The sequence below is a fragment of the Takifugu rubripes genome, chromosome 2, assembly GCF_901000725.2.
Source record: "Takifugu rubripes chromosome 2, fTakRub1.2, whole genome shotgun sequence".
Lineage (NCBI taxonomy): Eukaryota > Metazoa > Chordata > Actinopteri > Tetraodontiformes > Tetraodontidae > Takifugu > Takifugu rubripes.
Window position 1 is genome coordinate 11,942,583 of NC_042286.1, and position 15,742 is coordinate 11,958,324.

The window sequence follows — 15,742 nt, forward strand, 5'->3', positions numbered from 1 at the left end:
GGGAGTTTATTTGAACCCTGCAGCATCTCATCAGAGCGGGTCGAGAGAGCGGTGGGTGACGGAAGCTCAGCACGGAGCGACGTCGCTGCAGCGCGTCTGTCAAAAGTCTCAATCAGAAGAATCTGGGATGGAACCAGTGAGGGATGAGGAGGTTCCTCACGTACGAGGGTAGACCCCGGAGAGTTCCCATAACGGGGGAAACGCAGTCGCTGTGTTCCCCCGTTGTTCATTTGTCAAGTAAAATTAATTCCCAAGCTACTTAAAAAAAACAAAAAAAACATAATAGGCATTTGAACGCACAGCTTTTTTTAAATTTTCTTTTTTCTTTTTATAAAATCTTCTAACACACTTTCCATTTTCTGTCAGAAAGTGTGCAATTTCACAGCAATTTCAGATAAATGGATGCAGTGTGCCAGCCGAGCCGTTCATGCTCGCGCTAACGCATAAATGCTGTGAAATTTCTGAAGGCTTCGCCATTCAGAGCACTTTAGAGGGCTGGACAGAAACGAAGATTGCTATCCTATCATAGGCGTCGAAAGATATAGCCCCCTTTGTGTTGCGATAGCACGGGCCTCGTGCACCGTCCTCGTGATGTCTGTGATTTGGGAACCTTTGAGCAACAAATGTCCTCTGCCGCGTTCGAACCTGCTGCCTGCGTGCACAGCGCTCACATTGAGAGGGGCCACGCACACAAGCACAAATGCACTAACGGACCCCTCCGCTCCCTCCTAGTCATCTCACTACATCAATAAATACAGCAAAATAGCATTAGCAATAGCTTCAACTATATGACCAGGCTCTAATTTGATAGAATTAGTATCAGTGCTTTAAGGTTTGGCCATTTAGGTGAAATTCTAAGCCAGGCAGGGAGTAATTTGGACACAGAGAGAATTGATTTTGACCATCAGCACTTTCTCATTTTCAAACAGCGCCTGCGGCTAAATGGGTTAGCCTTTTAAGCGCATTACACAGGTAGCTTCTCCTTTCCTCCCCAATGATTATGTGTCCGCCTTGAGCAATTGATGTTTCTTGCAAATAAGAAAATTATCATATTCCATGACTGGAAAGAGAAATTAGGGAGCGCTCTTATGGAATAGAGTCTCACAACTGAGAGCGTGGAGGGGGGAGATTAGCAATATTTCTCTTTTCTTTGTTATTTTTGTGGGTGGGGGGGAGCACATATCAGATGTCCCGGCCCATACTGGAACTGTACCACTGTCAGGTCTCGTCAATAAAAATATGCTTTGATAGACTGCATAATGGCGGCGGTGATGGGGGATGGGGGGGGGTGAAGGTTGGAGGGACCTTGGAAGGGAGGACAGGGTTGCCCAGGCAGACAGACCAGCCAATATTCCTATTGCTCTCTTCTGTCTTATTAGGCTGCAACTCAGCGTCACCTCCTTTCTTTGTCGAGATCATACGTTAATCTTGACATTAATCCAGCCCAGACAACAACTGTGACCTTTCCTCACTCCGTCTTATCATCCCGTAGAAGAGAAGGAGCCGGGAATGCTCAGTAGCCAGTGACACTTTAACTCACTCGGGCACCGAAGAGGCCGCAGGGCACAGTCATTCACAATGAGGTGTGTTCCACGATGTGCCTGCTGCGTTTCCGCTCACGGACTCTTTTCCTCGCGCCATCTCCGTCCAGGCTGTCTGCGGACTTTAACTGGAGGCGGTCTAAGTGGAACCACATGGAGGAACCCGATAGCGGCCCGAGGAGACGCTAACCTCCGCCGTGCAACCGGAATCAGATGGTCGCCACCACAGAGGACGCCCGTGCATTCCGCCGCCGCGGCTACTGCTGGGCGTAAATTATTTCAAGCAGGTTGACACATTTCCGGCGCGAGATTGCGGGATATGTGGCCGGCTGTCCTGCATCGTAACTTATACATCGGAAAAAGGCGTGGCCTGACACTTTTTTCCTCACTCGCCCGCGATGTGCACGCCTCATCCATCCTGCATCCTCCCCGAGGTTTCCTGCGGCTGCAGTGGCCTCGAGAGTGGCCGACCATAAGGAGCATTTACTGCAGGGCCAGTCGGCACGCGCACAACAGCAAACACACTAATGGGAGAGAGACAAAGCCACAGGCCACAGACATCCAGTAAACAGCAAACCACAGTCCACTTTCTCCTCCATTTGACCATGCAGGTACGCCAGTGGCCCCAACCTAAGTTTCTGACTTCCTCAAGTCTTTTGTGTGCTAACACTTGCTGTGCAGTCGGAGTAATCCGATGCTAGCCTGCATGTGCCGGCTAATGTGGAAGCTACTGGGAGACGAGAGGATCATTCGGTGGGTTTAACGTCTTCCCTCCCGGCAGTGTGAAGGATTGTTAATTGGCAGGACTGTTAAAAAGAGTTACCAGTCTCCCTCTGCTCCTGTCTCATGCCTACTCCCGCCACATGTTTCCAGTTAGCCCCGTGCTCGGCCCCCGATCAGAGGTTAAGTGAAACTACCTGCTCCTCTGCGTCTGGTGATTATTTGCGTCGTCCCTGGCACTGCCTGATCATAAAACACCCGCGTTCGCCCCCCCTTCTTAAAGTCTCTGAGGTTCATTACTGTTGCGCCTGAATGTGTGGCGGCACAAGGCCGCCTTTTTTATGTCGTGCTGTGACAGCCCCCAGGGGGTATCGCTAACAACACGCACCACAGGGCAATATTTCAACAGCAAAGCGTTACACACACTTCAAACCGTCGGTCCGCCCGCTGCTTGGTTTCCACAGTATTGATGATCATCGGTCTGGAAGTGATACGGTAAATAATGAAAAATTAGGTTTGACTGGACTGGAGTGCTGGCTCTGGTTTCCTGTCTGACCGACTGTTAATTAATGGAGCAGACGGAGGCCGTATTTCTGCCGCGGCAGTGTCGCTATCGCCACTGTCCACATGTAGCTGGCGCGGGCGCTCACGTGATGTTGCTGTTGCACCTCTAGGAAATCGTGTCAATTAATCTTCTGGGAAACCCAAGCGCACAAACGCGCACATGCTCGGAGAAACATCCAACAGAGATCAAACCCTTCTCTCCCCCTATCAGTTGGGAAAGCCGCTCCGTTCTAAATGATTCCTCAAACCACAGGTGATTCGTCTCCGTCCTCGCCCTCCGGTCCGTTTCCCTGGATGCGGAGATCAAAAGGGCGAGCAGCTTTTCCACCATGAGCTCTAATCGCTTGGACTCCGGCGCGGAGCCATTAAATCCAGTAGTTCTGAGACCTCGGTGCCAGCAGAGGACGGCCCCCTTCGTGGGTTAGCATCGGCGCCTCCCGTTGGCCGTGACTAAAGCAGACGAATGAAATAAGATACAAGGAAATTGGAATGATTGGTTTTTATAGTAACCATGCTGACTGGCAAAGACCCACCGCTTCAGAACAGAACCGAAGCCGCCGCTGAAGCTATTGCATTCAACTGTAAAGCAGGATGGGGGGGGGGGTTCTCTATGAAATTCAGTCTGCCTTCAATCATGGTTGAATTTCAGACGTGCGGCAACAACTCGCCTGCTTTCCATCAGTGACAGATACTGACGCGTCTGTCATGCGTGTAACTTCCACCGAAGGACCGCCATGAATCAATCGGGCTCTTTTTTTTTTCCAAGGCGGGCGGGTGCACGTTAAGCCTGCAGTGTTGAGAACTGGACTTTGGACACTGATGACAGGGTCCAGGTTCTGCTCTCTTCTCTTTCATGGTTGGGGTTCTGTGTAAATGGTTCTAGTTTGTCTCCTGAGTTCAGTTTCCTCCACGTTTGCGTTTGGCTTCATCTGTTTTGTTACGTTTTGTGTTTCAAGCGTTTCCTGTCAGTCTGCTGCCTTGATGGCTTCCACCTGTCTTTGTCTCCCTCACCTGTGGAGGTTTTGGTTCTTTGCTCACCTTTTCTGGCTCCGTTCTGGCTTGTAGGTGAACAATGATGAGAGGCCGCCTGTGGATTCAATCCACCCTTGTCATCATCCCTGAATTCCCTCCCAGTCCAGAGTGGGTTAGATCCAGCAGGGCACCCCGGGTTTCATACATTTCCATATGCTCTAGTTGTCTCTTTTCTTTCCTGACGCATGTGGCCACATCTACGGGATAATGACTGAGCAAGAGACAGCAGCGAAGGAAATGTTTGGAGTCGGCTATTTGAGTGGAAGTAAACACAAAAATAAGGGCCTAGTCAAAGGGGCCTTCAGGGAATGAGACTACTAATGCCTCGCTGAGGCATAGTTTCTGTGAAACTGAGAGAGGGTGTGTGTGTGGGGGGGGGGGGGGGAGGCACAAATTGTCACATGCACCAGTGGCCAAACCCAAACCACCATGACCGAGGGTGGAAGTGACATCATTCTGTATGGTTTGGCGTGCAGCAATGATGGCATTATACAAGGATCGCGTTGGACTTGATGGTGCAAACCGAGAGCTGTTTAAAGGCCGAGGACAAGACGGGTGGGGGGGGGGGGGGTATCGGGGTGGGGGGGGGTTTATCGAGCGACTGGGAAGAAGGGGAAATTCTCCATATCTTCCTCAGACTCTTGCATTTGTCATCTATATTTGTCCTGACAAATCTTCACATTAAAACCATGATAATAAAAGCATCTAGTCAGATCTTATTTAGAACCAAGTTATAGAAAATAGCAAATATTTATTCGGTGGAAGGGTTCATTCTAGAGTTGCGTTGCCAGCAGCAGCGGCAGCTTGGGAGTGCATCTCGCCATTGGATGGTGAAGCATCCGAAATGTGTGTTTATAAACAAGACCCAATATTATTGTGACGTCCGAGCTGAATTCGATAGATTCGTCCTGCGTCCGTTGTGTTTCCACTGCAACATGATCCAAAATTACATTCCACGGGCAACAGGAGACGGGCACGGCTCGCTCTCTCTGCGCTAGTGCAGCTCCGGCTGCCTCGCTAACTTCATCATGGGGGCTCAGCGGGGCCTCGTGAGGGACCATGAGACTCTAGAAACACCCTGGTCCATTACTCAGAGTGAAAGGCTAACCTGGCGTTAGTGTCTTAGCTACCTCCATCAAAGTCCCACGTCTGGCTAGAACCGTTCCCTCAGAGACTTTTGGCTTTAATGGACTCTGCTAAACGCATTCTATCTGTATATTACCTTTAGGATTGGCCATATCTGGTTTCTTTACACTCTGTTTACGTGTGGCTAATGCTTTCTTTTCTTATTCTTTAGCCTCTGCACAGTGCGTCTGCATAGATTTCTATGTATTGCGTGACTTTGTTTCTCTTCCCCTGCACGTAAAAGCCTTTAAAATGGACCTCAGATCTGAATTAGTGCTGAATCTTTTCCAAAGTTCTGCTTCTTCTCCTCCCGTGAGGCTCAGATTATAGCCCACATTAAGGAAAACACCTCGTTCATTCACACACAACTCCACTTCACAGCGGATTGTCTGGCAGTTCGCTGAGACAGTTCCCCGCTTCTGGAATATCCGACATTCCTTTCCGTGTCCTGTTTGCCGCTTTCACACGTGTGTCTGGTTTTGAACGGCGAGTCGCCCGCAGACCCCTTTTAACTTGACAGGCCAGATTGCGCCAATACCAGACTGGAAATTTTTACACTTTGAGGAAATCTTTTTTTCAGCTTCTTGACTCCAGCGATTCCTTTTGTCCTTGGTTATATTTGGTGATCAGGGTCTGGTCTTCTGCCACCTCGCTGTCCTCCTCACTTTCCCCGTTTGCCTCATCCATCACATGCAAATGTAACCAAAAAAAAATCACGGGACCAGATTTATGACCACATAAAAACTTTTGTAATATAGTAGTAAAACAGGAAGTGTAAAAACAAATGTGTATATAATAGATTACATTATTAGAACAGTTAAAAATATCAATGCGGATGCTGTTATTCATTAATTTTAGCTTATAAACGCACATTCTATAATTTTACTGTATTGTAAGTCATCCAGTCAACCTAATGTGAATGTTTTTTCCTTGTTTTTGCACCATGAGAAGAAACTGGAGAATTTGGAGGAATCCCTTACAGAACATGCAAACGCCAAATAAAAGTTCAGAGCTCTAATCAAAGGGCAAACCTTCCTGCGGCTGTGCTAACCATTTCACAACTGTGCTGCTCTGAACTGTAAATGTCTTGTTAATATTTGTTGATCACAGTCATGAACATCTGACATCCTACTAGAGAAACACATCTATTAATTCCCTTTGGGAAAAAAAAAACGACTGCGTTTCTTCCTCACAAGGAATGTCCGTTATATAAAAGAGACCCTTTAATCCCTAAATAGCTTGGAGAATAAAATGCACTTATCACAAAGAAAGACCTCTTTTTTGACAGTTCACATGCTGGTGGTGATGACATTGCTTTTCGATATTCCTCCGGTTCATCGACAGATTTGGAATTTGATCATCTGCTTCTTTGACAGTGAGATGAAAGAGCCGCTGCAGTTGGTGCTCTAAACAGATTGTTGGTTCTCAGGCTACAGAATTAGGTGGGAAAGAGGTGTGCGTGTGTGCGTGCATGCGTGTGTGTGTGTGTGTGTGTGTTACATGGGAAGCAGCTGATTTTGCGTGCCTGGCCAGGGACAGATAGGGATGGCTGTTCGCCTCCACAGCTGCATGTCCAGAGGCTGTTGACTGGCCACTGCTTATCACACCCCCCTACAAGAGCATATTGTTTGGCCAAGTAAGAACTTTACTTTCTCAATAAGGTCACCGGGAAACAGGAAGGGAAGCGGAACGGCGTGACATTTTTGTGCCCCGCTCAAGGGAAGACACTTGCATTGAACTTGTGTGCGGGTGAGGTGGTGAATGGATGCTTCAGAGCCCCAAACAGAGCACAGTTCTTTCATCTGTGGTGTGAACTCAAAACGGGAGGCGAATGTGTCTGTGGGAAACAGAAACACCACGCCTAAACGCTTCTCTCTTTTTTTTAACATTTGATATTTCTGCCGCGCCGTAGGGGAAATGTCGCCCCCTTGTGGTCAAACCGGGTCGCCTCAGCTTCACTTGTGTCCGTCTAGCAGTGAGCCAAACACTTACCTCTGATAGTCCCATTTGGCCCCGTTCCTGGAAATTGCTCAAACATCTTTATTGCATCCAGTTTTTATTGTTGTGGCACTTTAATCTTCATCAGTAATTATGATTCTAAAGTTTGCGGATGAGTCGGAGTTCCTTTGGACGACGACACGGGAGACATCTGCGTGCCCACAATGTATGTGCTGGGAGCTGCTCTGCCTGTGGTTGCTGCTAGTAGAAAAGCCATAATGGCCTTTAATTGGGACTTTTGTGTGTGTGCGGTAGAGCAAACGCATTGACTAAAAAACCGGTGGTATTTGAGTGCATGCTGGCTTCTTTCGTGTAAGTAGATGTCTCGCTTCACTCACCAAATCCTCTTCCTTTCTTGGCCTGCGAACGGAATCAAAGAGGCCAGGACTGTGGCAAATCACGATGCAGCACGCGATGCATTTGACCCACTGGGGGGACGGCGATAATTCTGTCAGTCAGGCTCAATAACTGTACATACACTGGCATTTGTGTTGACACAAAGATGCTTTTGGTGTGGGGCTTTGCACAAAGATTTCCATCCCAAGAGCTTCAGTCTGTCCATTCATGCCCTTTGGGTGTGCCTTACACCAGGACAAGCTTTTTGGATTTCACAGTTGAAAAAGCGCTTTGTGACATATGATACTATGGGAAATGAAAGTGTTTAGAGCATGTATAGCTGCATGACACACTAAACACTGAATGCTGTTCAACCATCCACCTACATTAACAGCATCAAGTATAAATGAAGTTGCAGAGGGAAAAAAGTGGCAGATAATGAGCAGGAGAGCGGGAACGCAGAGGGGAAATGGAATCGGATGGGATTTGTGTGTCATAATTGTACAGCACACCGCTGGGAACATTTGCTTGAGACGGAAAACGCGGCGCCATCCCGTGTTCCGCGGACACACACGGGTCCACAGACGCACGTTGGCAGAGTGAGGCGGGAGCCTGCGGTTCCAGCTCAGTGACAGCGGCCTGTAGTCGGGGTGGCGACGCGTCGGGAGTCGCTCCCCATATTGTAGACGCCTGTTTGAGTTGGCCCTGAATTAACTTTTTCGCTTTGTGCGGAAATGACAGGAATAGTAATTAAGGAAATGGAATGATTTTATTGGCCATGATGTTTACATTAACTTCCAGATGTGCGGCAGCTGCTTGCGCAGCCAGGGGCCCTGCCCCCGTGCCCTATCAAAAGGAACTCCTATTAAGATAAAGACAACACAGCCCATGTGTGTGTGTGTGTGTGTGTGTGTGTGTGTGTGTGTGTGTGTGTGTGTGTGCAACAATATAGCATTTTTCTCACAGCACAAATCCCACTGAGTGGGGGGGCATGGATGCAACTGTCCTATATTTAAAGATACTGTATAGGATTACTCCAAATCAGGTCTGATTTTTTTTTTTTTTCCTCCCAACTGGAAAAGTACACACGGTATAAAAATATCTGAGGAGTGTCTGTTGACGGCACGTTTTCATTGGACTCGACACGTGAGATCCACACCAGGCTGCAGCGGACTCGACCGCCCTGCCGGGATGCTCGCGCTGCCTGTCACGCAGTCGGATTGTGTTTCAGATTTGTGTCAAAACAGCCTCCGCTGTGTCCCGTGTGGCACTGTCATCTGGCCAGATTCGGGCCTGGGGCCGGCTGCATGTGTCTAAAGTTGCTTTTGAAAAGATTTGGACATTAATATTTTGATATCGACGCTGGAAAAGCACAACAAATGGACGCAGTGCTGAGACAAAGGCATCTTCTTTCTTACTCATCTTTTATGACCGAGATGTTTGTTTGCATAGCATATTAGGAGCATACCCATTACTGGAGCTCTTGGTGCTTTGCTCTCTTGTGATGTGCTCCCATCTGGTTTGTAGAGAAAATGCATCACTCCATTAACATTGCCTGTGATCTAGAGGATGCTTTAATCTAAGACTATAAACTCCATTTAATTACATCCTCCAAAAGAGCTCTATTAGTGTAATGCAATCAAACATATCCATTTTGGCAAGTCAAACATGTCGAAATGGCTCTTGAAAGTGTTTACTGATGTCCTCTGATCAGAACGTAGAATCATATTTGATGGTCCTGGTAGATGCTCCAACATTTGGTTGATTGTTGTATTTTGTGCCAAGAAAAACATTGGTGATAATTTCAGTGCAGAGGCACCATTGTGCCCCAAAATCTGCAGCCTCACTGGGCTTTGAGTTGTGTATGTTTCAGTGATGGACGAAATTGTAATTGTCCAGGGAATTTTGGGCCCAGGGAACGACTGGAAAAGCCCTGGGACGGTCCCTCTATCCATGCAGAGCGTTGTTCCCCAGGTTATCATTAGTTTAACAATAGTTTTCCAAGGAAGGATCTAATGTGGTCTACTTTTAAAAGGTTTGCCAAAATATGAGCGTAAAACATTAGCTGCCTTGCAATTAGGCCATAATGAAACCTCATTAACCGAGCAAATTTTATATACCTTATATCTATTAACCTCAGAACAGATGATTCATGGGGCAATTTTCTGACACACGTCACTGCAACGTCCGGTTATTTCAATAAACCTTCAATAAATTAACCTCCATTTTTGACTGATTTGCAGTCCAAAATTATTTATTGGGCTTTATTAATTTCCAGTCCAAAGTTATGAATATTTTTTTCTTGTATATGTGTGTGTGTGGGGGGGGCTTGTTTTTAGGAGTTTAATTCAAAGATGTCTTTGACTATGAGCCTTCCGGGAGGGACTTCCAGAGTTTATTTGTACCAGCAACCCAGGACAACCAGTAGAGTTTTGTCTGGAGATCAGACACTAACTCCTGAAGCAAATGATTCAAGAAACCTGTGAGTCAAACCATGAGACTGATAATATCAGTTAAACAACTAAAGAGGAGCTAAAAAAAACTGTTGTTAGAACCGTAACTCCTTATCTTAAAATACAATCAGCTGAGTTGTAAAACAGAAAATATGAAATAGCTGTTGGATTAAACAAATGACAACACACCCCCTCAATATCTGAAGGGAGAGACAAAGGCTTCTTAAATACTGTCTATTATGTTTACTGGGCCCTTTTAAGTAGCACTGTCCTTTCACGCTTGTGGGATTCTTTCCGGGGACCCCAGCTTTCTCCCACAGTCCAAAGACATGCCTTTATGGGACAGGTGAATTTGGTGAGCTGAGGGGGAAGCAGCAAAAAAAAAAAAAAAGAAGCCATGAATGGATCATTAATGTGTTATTTGAAATGTAGTGTTTTGGCAGACCGATGATGAGGGGGGAAAATAGGTTGTCGTCATTATCAAAACAGTAGGCAGGATTACAAGAAAGAGCTGTTGGACAAAGGGGGACACCACAAAACCAAATTCGAGCCCTGTCCCTGATGCCTGTATACTTTTAAAGCATCTAATTCTGGTACAAGCCACAGAGTTAACTGAAAAAGTATAGAATTCGAATTCTCCATAAAGCTGAGTCAGAAATTTTATTACGTACAGTAATCAGAGTTTAATCCATAGAGGACAACTGTTTATGGAAATCTACTGAATTTGTAGTAAAAGTAAGTAAATTATAAAATCGCCCAATCGTCATTTCCTGCAAATGGGCGTCGTCATTTCCGGTAAATACGTCAAGCTTCCGTGTTATCCTCTGAAAAACAAAACGAGCCTGAAGATGGCGTCTTGTAGCGAGGTTGTTAAAATCTTTGTTTTATTTATATTTAATTAATTCACTCGGTGTCAATACAGGATGTTTGAAATACAAATGTCACCGATATCACCGAATTTATCTGCTGAGGCCCTATTTTAGTTTGTATACGTTAGTGCGTCGTTGTGCTAAGCTAACATCGGATATCCAGCCCCTTGTCACTTTTTTACTTGATTGTTGTTCCTTTAGTGTTTTTCATTAAGATAATTTCTAGTATATTGTGCATATTTTAGTATAGTATAGATTAATTGTTAAAAGCGCTGTTATAATGTGTGATTGTGCGGTGATTTCAGACGAACGCTAGCAGTGTCGATATCGACGACGAACCAGTAGAAACTGCGGCTTCACTAAAGAGAGAAGCAAGACTACGAAAGTTTCGAGAGTTACATTTAAAACGGGTGAGTTCTCTTTGTCTCTTTCAGCCCTGGCTAATGAAAACTCCCTATACGTTCGGTGCCATTTGCCTCATGCCTATGACGTCACTGCCCCCTCAAAGCTTATGGATGGTTTATGGGACGTTTCTATAGAATCTCAACAAATGTTCCTCTTTTTAACCGCAGAATGAAGCACGAAAACTCAACCAACAGGAGGTTGTGGAAGAGGACAAGAAACGAAAACTTCCCGCTAACTGGGAGGCCAAGAAAGCTAGATTAGAATGGGAGCTTGCTGAAACTCAAAAGAAAAAGGTTCGTTTTTACACCCTTTTCCTCTTAAAATGGTTAAATAGTAAAATTAACTAGCATTGTACTACCATGACTTGATACTGCAAAACTAAATCTCCCAAAAGGTTGTATTCTTTTAGTATTTAAGAACAGCATCATGACTACTGTAATTTGAATAAGAGCTTTGTACCTTGGCTTCATATCTAAAATAGTTAATAAGTACATAAACCTTGACTTTTAGGAGTGTGCTGCCAAAGGGGAGGACTATCGTAGAGTGAAGCTGCTGGAGGTTACTGCGGATGATGCCGAACGGTGGGAGAGGAAAAAGAAAAAGAAGAACCCAGATACTGGCTTTGCAGGTTGCTGACCGTCACATTTACTGACATAGTGTGATGCTTATCAACAAGAGCATTTATAGAATAATTCTGTTAGCATCGGGGTTTGATTTATGCTCAGTGTCTCAGCAAATGTTATGAAAAGGTTCAATATAATATAAAAGTCTCTCAAATGGTGTCCAAGTCTGGTCCAGACTGACTGGAGATGATTACTGACACCCTGCACAAGGAGGCTGAGATGTTAAAGGTTGCTGCTACAGAAGCTGCTTGTGAGCTGTATCCCAGCACATTCATGGAAGGGTGAATGGAAAATGTGGTAGAAAGGATAACATCTACCTTGAGCGGATTGGCCCATTGAAGAATATGGAGGAGATTCACACGGGCTGCAGCTTCAGTCGGTGCGTTCGAGGGCCACCTCACGCATCCACCACTGCTAAAAGTGCCAAGACCTGGTTTAAGAACCGAGTTGTTCCTGTGCTGGGTTGGCCAGCAGACAGCGGACAGATGGGGCTGGGTTGTGTTGACAGGCAGCCGTTGTCTTCTGGGCATCGAGACTGACGCACTGTTGATATTCTCCACGCTGTCCCGCAGGTTATGCTGAGGCACAGTTCCGACAGTACCAGAGGCTCACCAAACAGATCAAACCAGACCTGGAAAACTACGAGAAGCAGAGAGAAGAATGGTGAGAGGAATGACTCCCACTACTGCTGGGTGATGATGGAGAACTCCACCAGGCACCTCTGGCTGCAGCGGGGGGCTGGTTCTAGTTCTCTGGTGCCATTTCAAGTCCAGCACAAATGCTTTTTGTCACTATCTGTTTATCTAAGCCCCGGTGACTTGACGGGATGGTTTTCCATGACCTCTGAGTCGTGATGAGGCGATAATGACCCGGACGTGGAGCAAATATCCGTCCGGATTGTTTGCTCCAATTTTCTCATAAAAGGCCACGAAGGCCGCCTCCGTTATTGGAACTGTAACTGTAAAATTTCTCATTAAGTAAGAGAAATCTCTTTAGAATTGAAATATCACATGTTCACAAAGCATTTTCTGTACGATAACGTGCACCCCCTTGTTTGCCCCGGGGCCAGAGTCGACACAGCTCAAGACTCTTTAAGTCTCAAGTGCACGGCGAGGTCAGACAAGAAATGGGTGCCTGTGGGTTTCAGACCCATTAAGACTGACGCATTCGGGAGCATAAAGGACGCACCGACACATCGTGCCCTGAAACCAAAAGGGTGCACGTTATAGCGAATGGGAAGAGTCAGCCGGAGCGTGTTCATGTGGCTGTTATCTGTGGTCACACATTTCTGAGGTCCTCTTCATCTTTAATCTCTGGTGTCCTACAGCGGTGAAGATTTCCACCCCACTCCCAACAGCCTGATCCACGGTACCCACGTCCCCACAAAGACGGGCATTGACCGGATGGTGGAAGATCTCGAGAAACAGTAAGTGGGAAAAGACGGAGTTTTGTTTGCGGTCTAATTCAAGCGGCCTTTTAGGCTTTGTTGCTGTTTTTCCTTAGTGGTGGGAACCTTTACGGCGGATCCTCTTTGGATAAAGTGGTCAAATCTAAATTCATCATCTGGTTCAAAGGCTTTTACGACACCAGTTGTGAAAGTTTGTCCCGTTTATTGATGCCGATTGAAACAATTGTGGACACCAACGCCACCGGCCGTGATTCAGCGAGCCTTGTGCTGGTAAACAGGTGTTTCTCTGAAATGGGTCTGGACGTCTCGCTGCCTTTGTGTTTAGGTGCTGCCGTGTTAATTATGGCGTCTTTGAGGGGCTCAAACTAAAGTGTTTCTTGTGTTTAATCACTGTTGGCTTCAATCGCACCGTTTTCCAGTACTGTGCAGATCGGCCTCTGGTTAGGCGCCCATCCCAGACCGGATGGGTTCTGCATGGATGAGTTTGAGACCTCCCACCAGTTCAGAAGAGGGAGATGTTTGTACGGGCCCGGGTGTGTCCGATCTGGATAAATCCTCTTCTGAGTAGAAGTTGTGACGGGAGCAGCCGACCAGAGACGGCCCGTTATTCTCTGCCTGGGTGAAACTGACCCAAGTTAATCACCTAAAGCTGGATGTTTGTCACCGCTCGCAGTCACGACACCGGCCGTCATCACTGCAGCCGTGCGCGCACGTAGACAAAACCAGCGTCAGGGCCTCACAAGGGACCGCTTGATGGCGCCGCGCCCTGGGACCAAACATCCCGCAGCTCTAACCTTTTTGTTTCGTAGTTCCCCCGTTGCTGCAAGTCCCGTGTCACCTTTGATTTGCCTGTTTCCCCTGGGCTGTCCTACATCTGGGACAGTGAAAGGATTGTGTTGGAGACACAACTGTGGGGCATTAGACCCAGACACGGTCGCCAGGGTGTGACGCACAACAATGCTTTGAAGGCTCCAAGTTGCGAAATTGGCCGCGTTTTCCTCGTACGAGTTTGTTTTCCTCCACCGCAAAGTTCAAACCAGTCTGAAACATTGATCCCTGGGTCCCGGTTCGTGGTTATGGGATGCCGGTAGCGTCTGGGCGGCCACCTCCAATCTGCCTTTCGCTTGCGATTGCAGGATCGATAAGAGAGCCAAGTACAGCCGGCGCAGGGCCTACAACGACGACGCAGACATCGACTACATCAACGAGAGGAACGCCAAGTTCAACAAAAAGGCCGAGCGGTTCTACGGAAAGTACACGGCAGAGATCAAACAGAACCTGGAGAGGGGCACGGCCGTGTAGGAGACCCGCTCCCCTGCGTGTTCCCCGCTTTGATTTACTCCTGGGAGCAATTAAGTCCACAGAACTTGATGCACACTGGGATTTTTTTTATTATTTTTTGTCCCATTTTAACAGTGTTTTAGGGCGGTCCTCCTCAGGCTGAGGTCTGTAAAATGTCCTGTGAGATTGCGTCATACCCACTGATCATTTTGTACAGAATAAAACAGTAACACGGTGTCATTGTATTGGTTCTCCTTCATTTTTATGCCTCAACATAAATCTCCGGGTCCCTTTGGGACTTTTTATTCGTGTGTGTGGTCTCAGTGGGGGGCTTTTTAGACACGGCGATGGGAAACTTAAAGCGCTCAAACCTCCAGGCGTGAAGAGCCGCCTGCCAAGAGGTTTCGCTGTCGACTGCAGCTCCAGATAAGAGCGAACAATTAAGCAGCTGAGTTTGCTCATTAACGTCAACGCTTGAATTGGAACCATTTTGGCCGTCGGCCTGTGACTGCAACAGGTTCCCGTGCACCTCATGCCCGCCCCTCAACAGTGTCACAGCTCTTCTCCAGGGGGGGCTTTAATCGCTCTCTGGTATTACACGTGCATAGCGTGCACGGAGCGAGATGGGTGTGGTAAGTTTGAGATTTACAGCCGTTCCCACTGACGCTCTTACCTGATTATCTTAATTACAATCACGGTTCTTTGACTGCCAAACGTGTCCCTCTTTGTTGATTTAAACCTTGTAAAATGAGCAGCTCAATGTGTGTGAGCATGCGAGGTGTCAGTCAAGACACCAGCAGTCGTAACTCTTGTTATAAAGCTACAACCGCACAAGTCGTCGCTCGATTAAAATCTGTCGGCTCTGATCTGTCTACCATCAAATTCAGCGTTGGAGTCATTGTCTGAATAACCCACAATTTCCAGACTGATCAAATGTTTAATTAACATTCATTTCAAAGTACTTCAGAAGGAATATTTCTGCAATGTGCCAGGAGCCTGAAGCTAAAATTCAACCAGCATTTTCATTATTTTCTATTATACTGAAGGGTTTATTGTATGTTAAAGTGAACATACATTTCTTTAACCCAGAGCCCCCTCAGCTAATCTCAACATATCTGCAGTCTTGGGGGGGCTGAGCACCCTTAAAAATGAAAAGGACCCATGCCCAGAAAGCAGCAGGATCTAAAAATATAGCAAGATATGTTTCCTCCGTTTCATAAAATAAGTAATAGTCTATAATAGTCTATATTTTGGTTCTAGAAGATTCTATCAGTCTGTATCGACGCCGCCATCTAGTGGTCAGGGCGCCACACTGCACTTAAATAAACGCGCATTCGCTTTGCGTGCGCGATGAATGGATTCAAAGGACTTGACGTCATGGAAACTT

At 46.7% G+C, this 15,742-nt stretch overlaps 1 protein-coding gene across 2 annotated transcripts in view; it reads left to right on the plus strand.

Moving 5' to 3' along the window:
• The window catches only part of syf2 (SYF2 pre-mRNA-splicing factor), a 65,898-nt gene extending 51,306 nt beyond the window's left edge, over nt 1–14,592 (plus strand). The window contains exons 1-7 of one of the 2 annotated variants that reach the window (XM_003962411.3): nt 10,521–10,635; nt 10,944–11,048; nt 11,211–11,336; nt 11,554–11,671; nt 12,239–12,329; nt 12,994–13,092; nt 14,211–14,592. In XM_003962411.3, coding sequence (XP_003962460.2) covers nt 10,546–10,635; nt 10,944–11,048; nt 11,211–11,336; nt 11,554–11,671; nt 12,239–12,329; nt 12,994–13,092; nt 14,211–14,376 — 795 coding nt within the window. In that variant the 5' untranslated portion in view covers nt 10,521–10,545 and the 3' untranslated portion in view covers nt 14,377–14,592. Of the gene's footprint in view, nt 1–10,520; nt 10,636–10,943; nt 11,049–11,210; nt 11,337–11,553; nt 11,672–12,238; nt 12,330–12,993; nt 13,093–14,210 lie in introns of those variants that run through there. The other variant, XM_011615687.2, reaches the window with a different exon arrangement.
• The last annotated feature ends 1,150 nt before the right edge of the window (nt 14,593–15,742 follow it).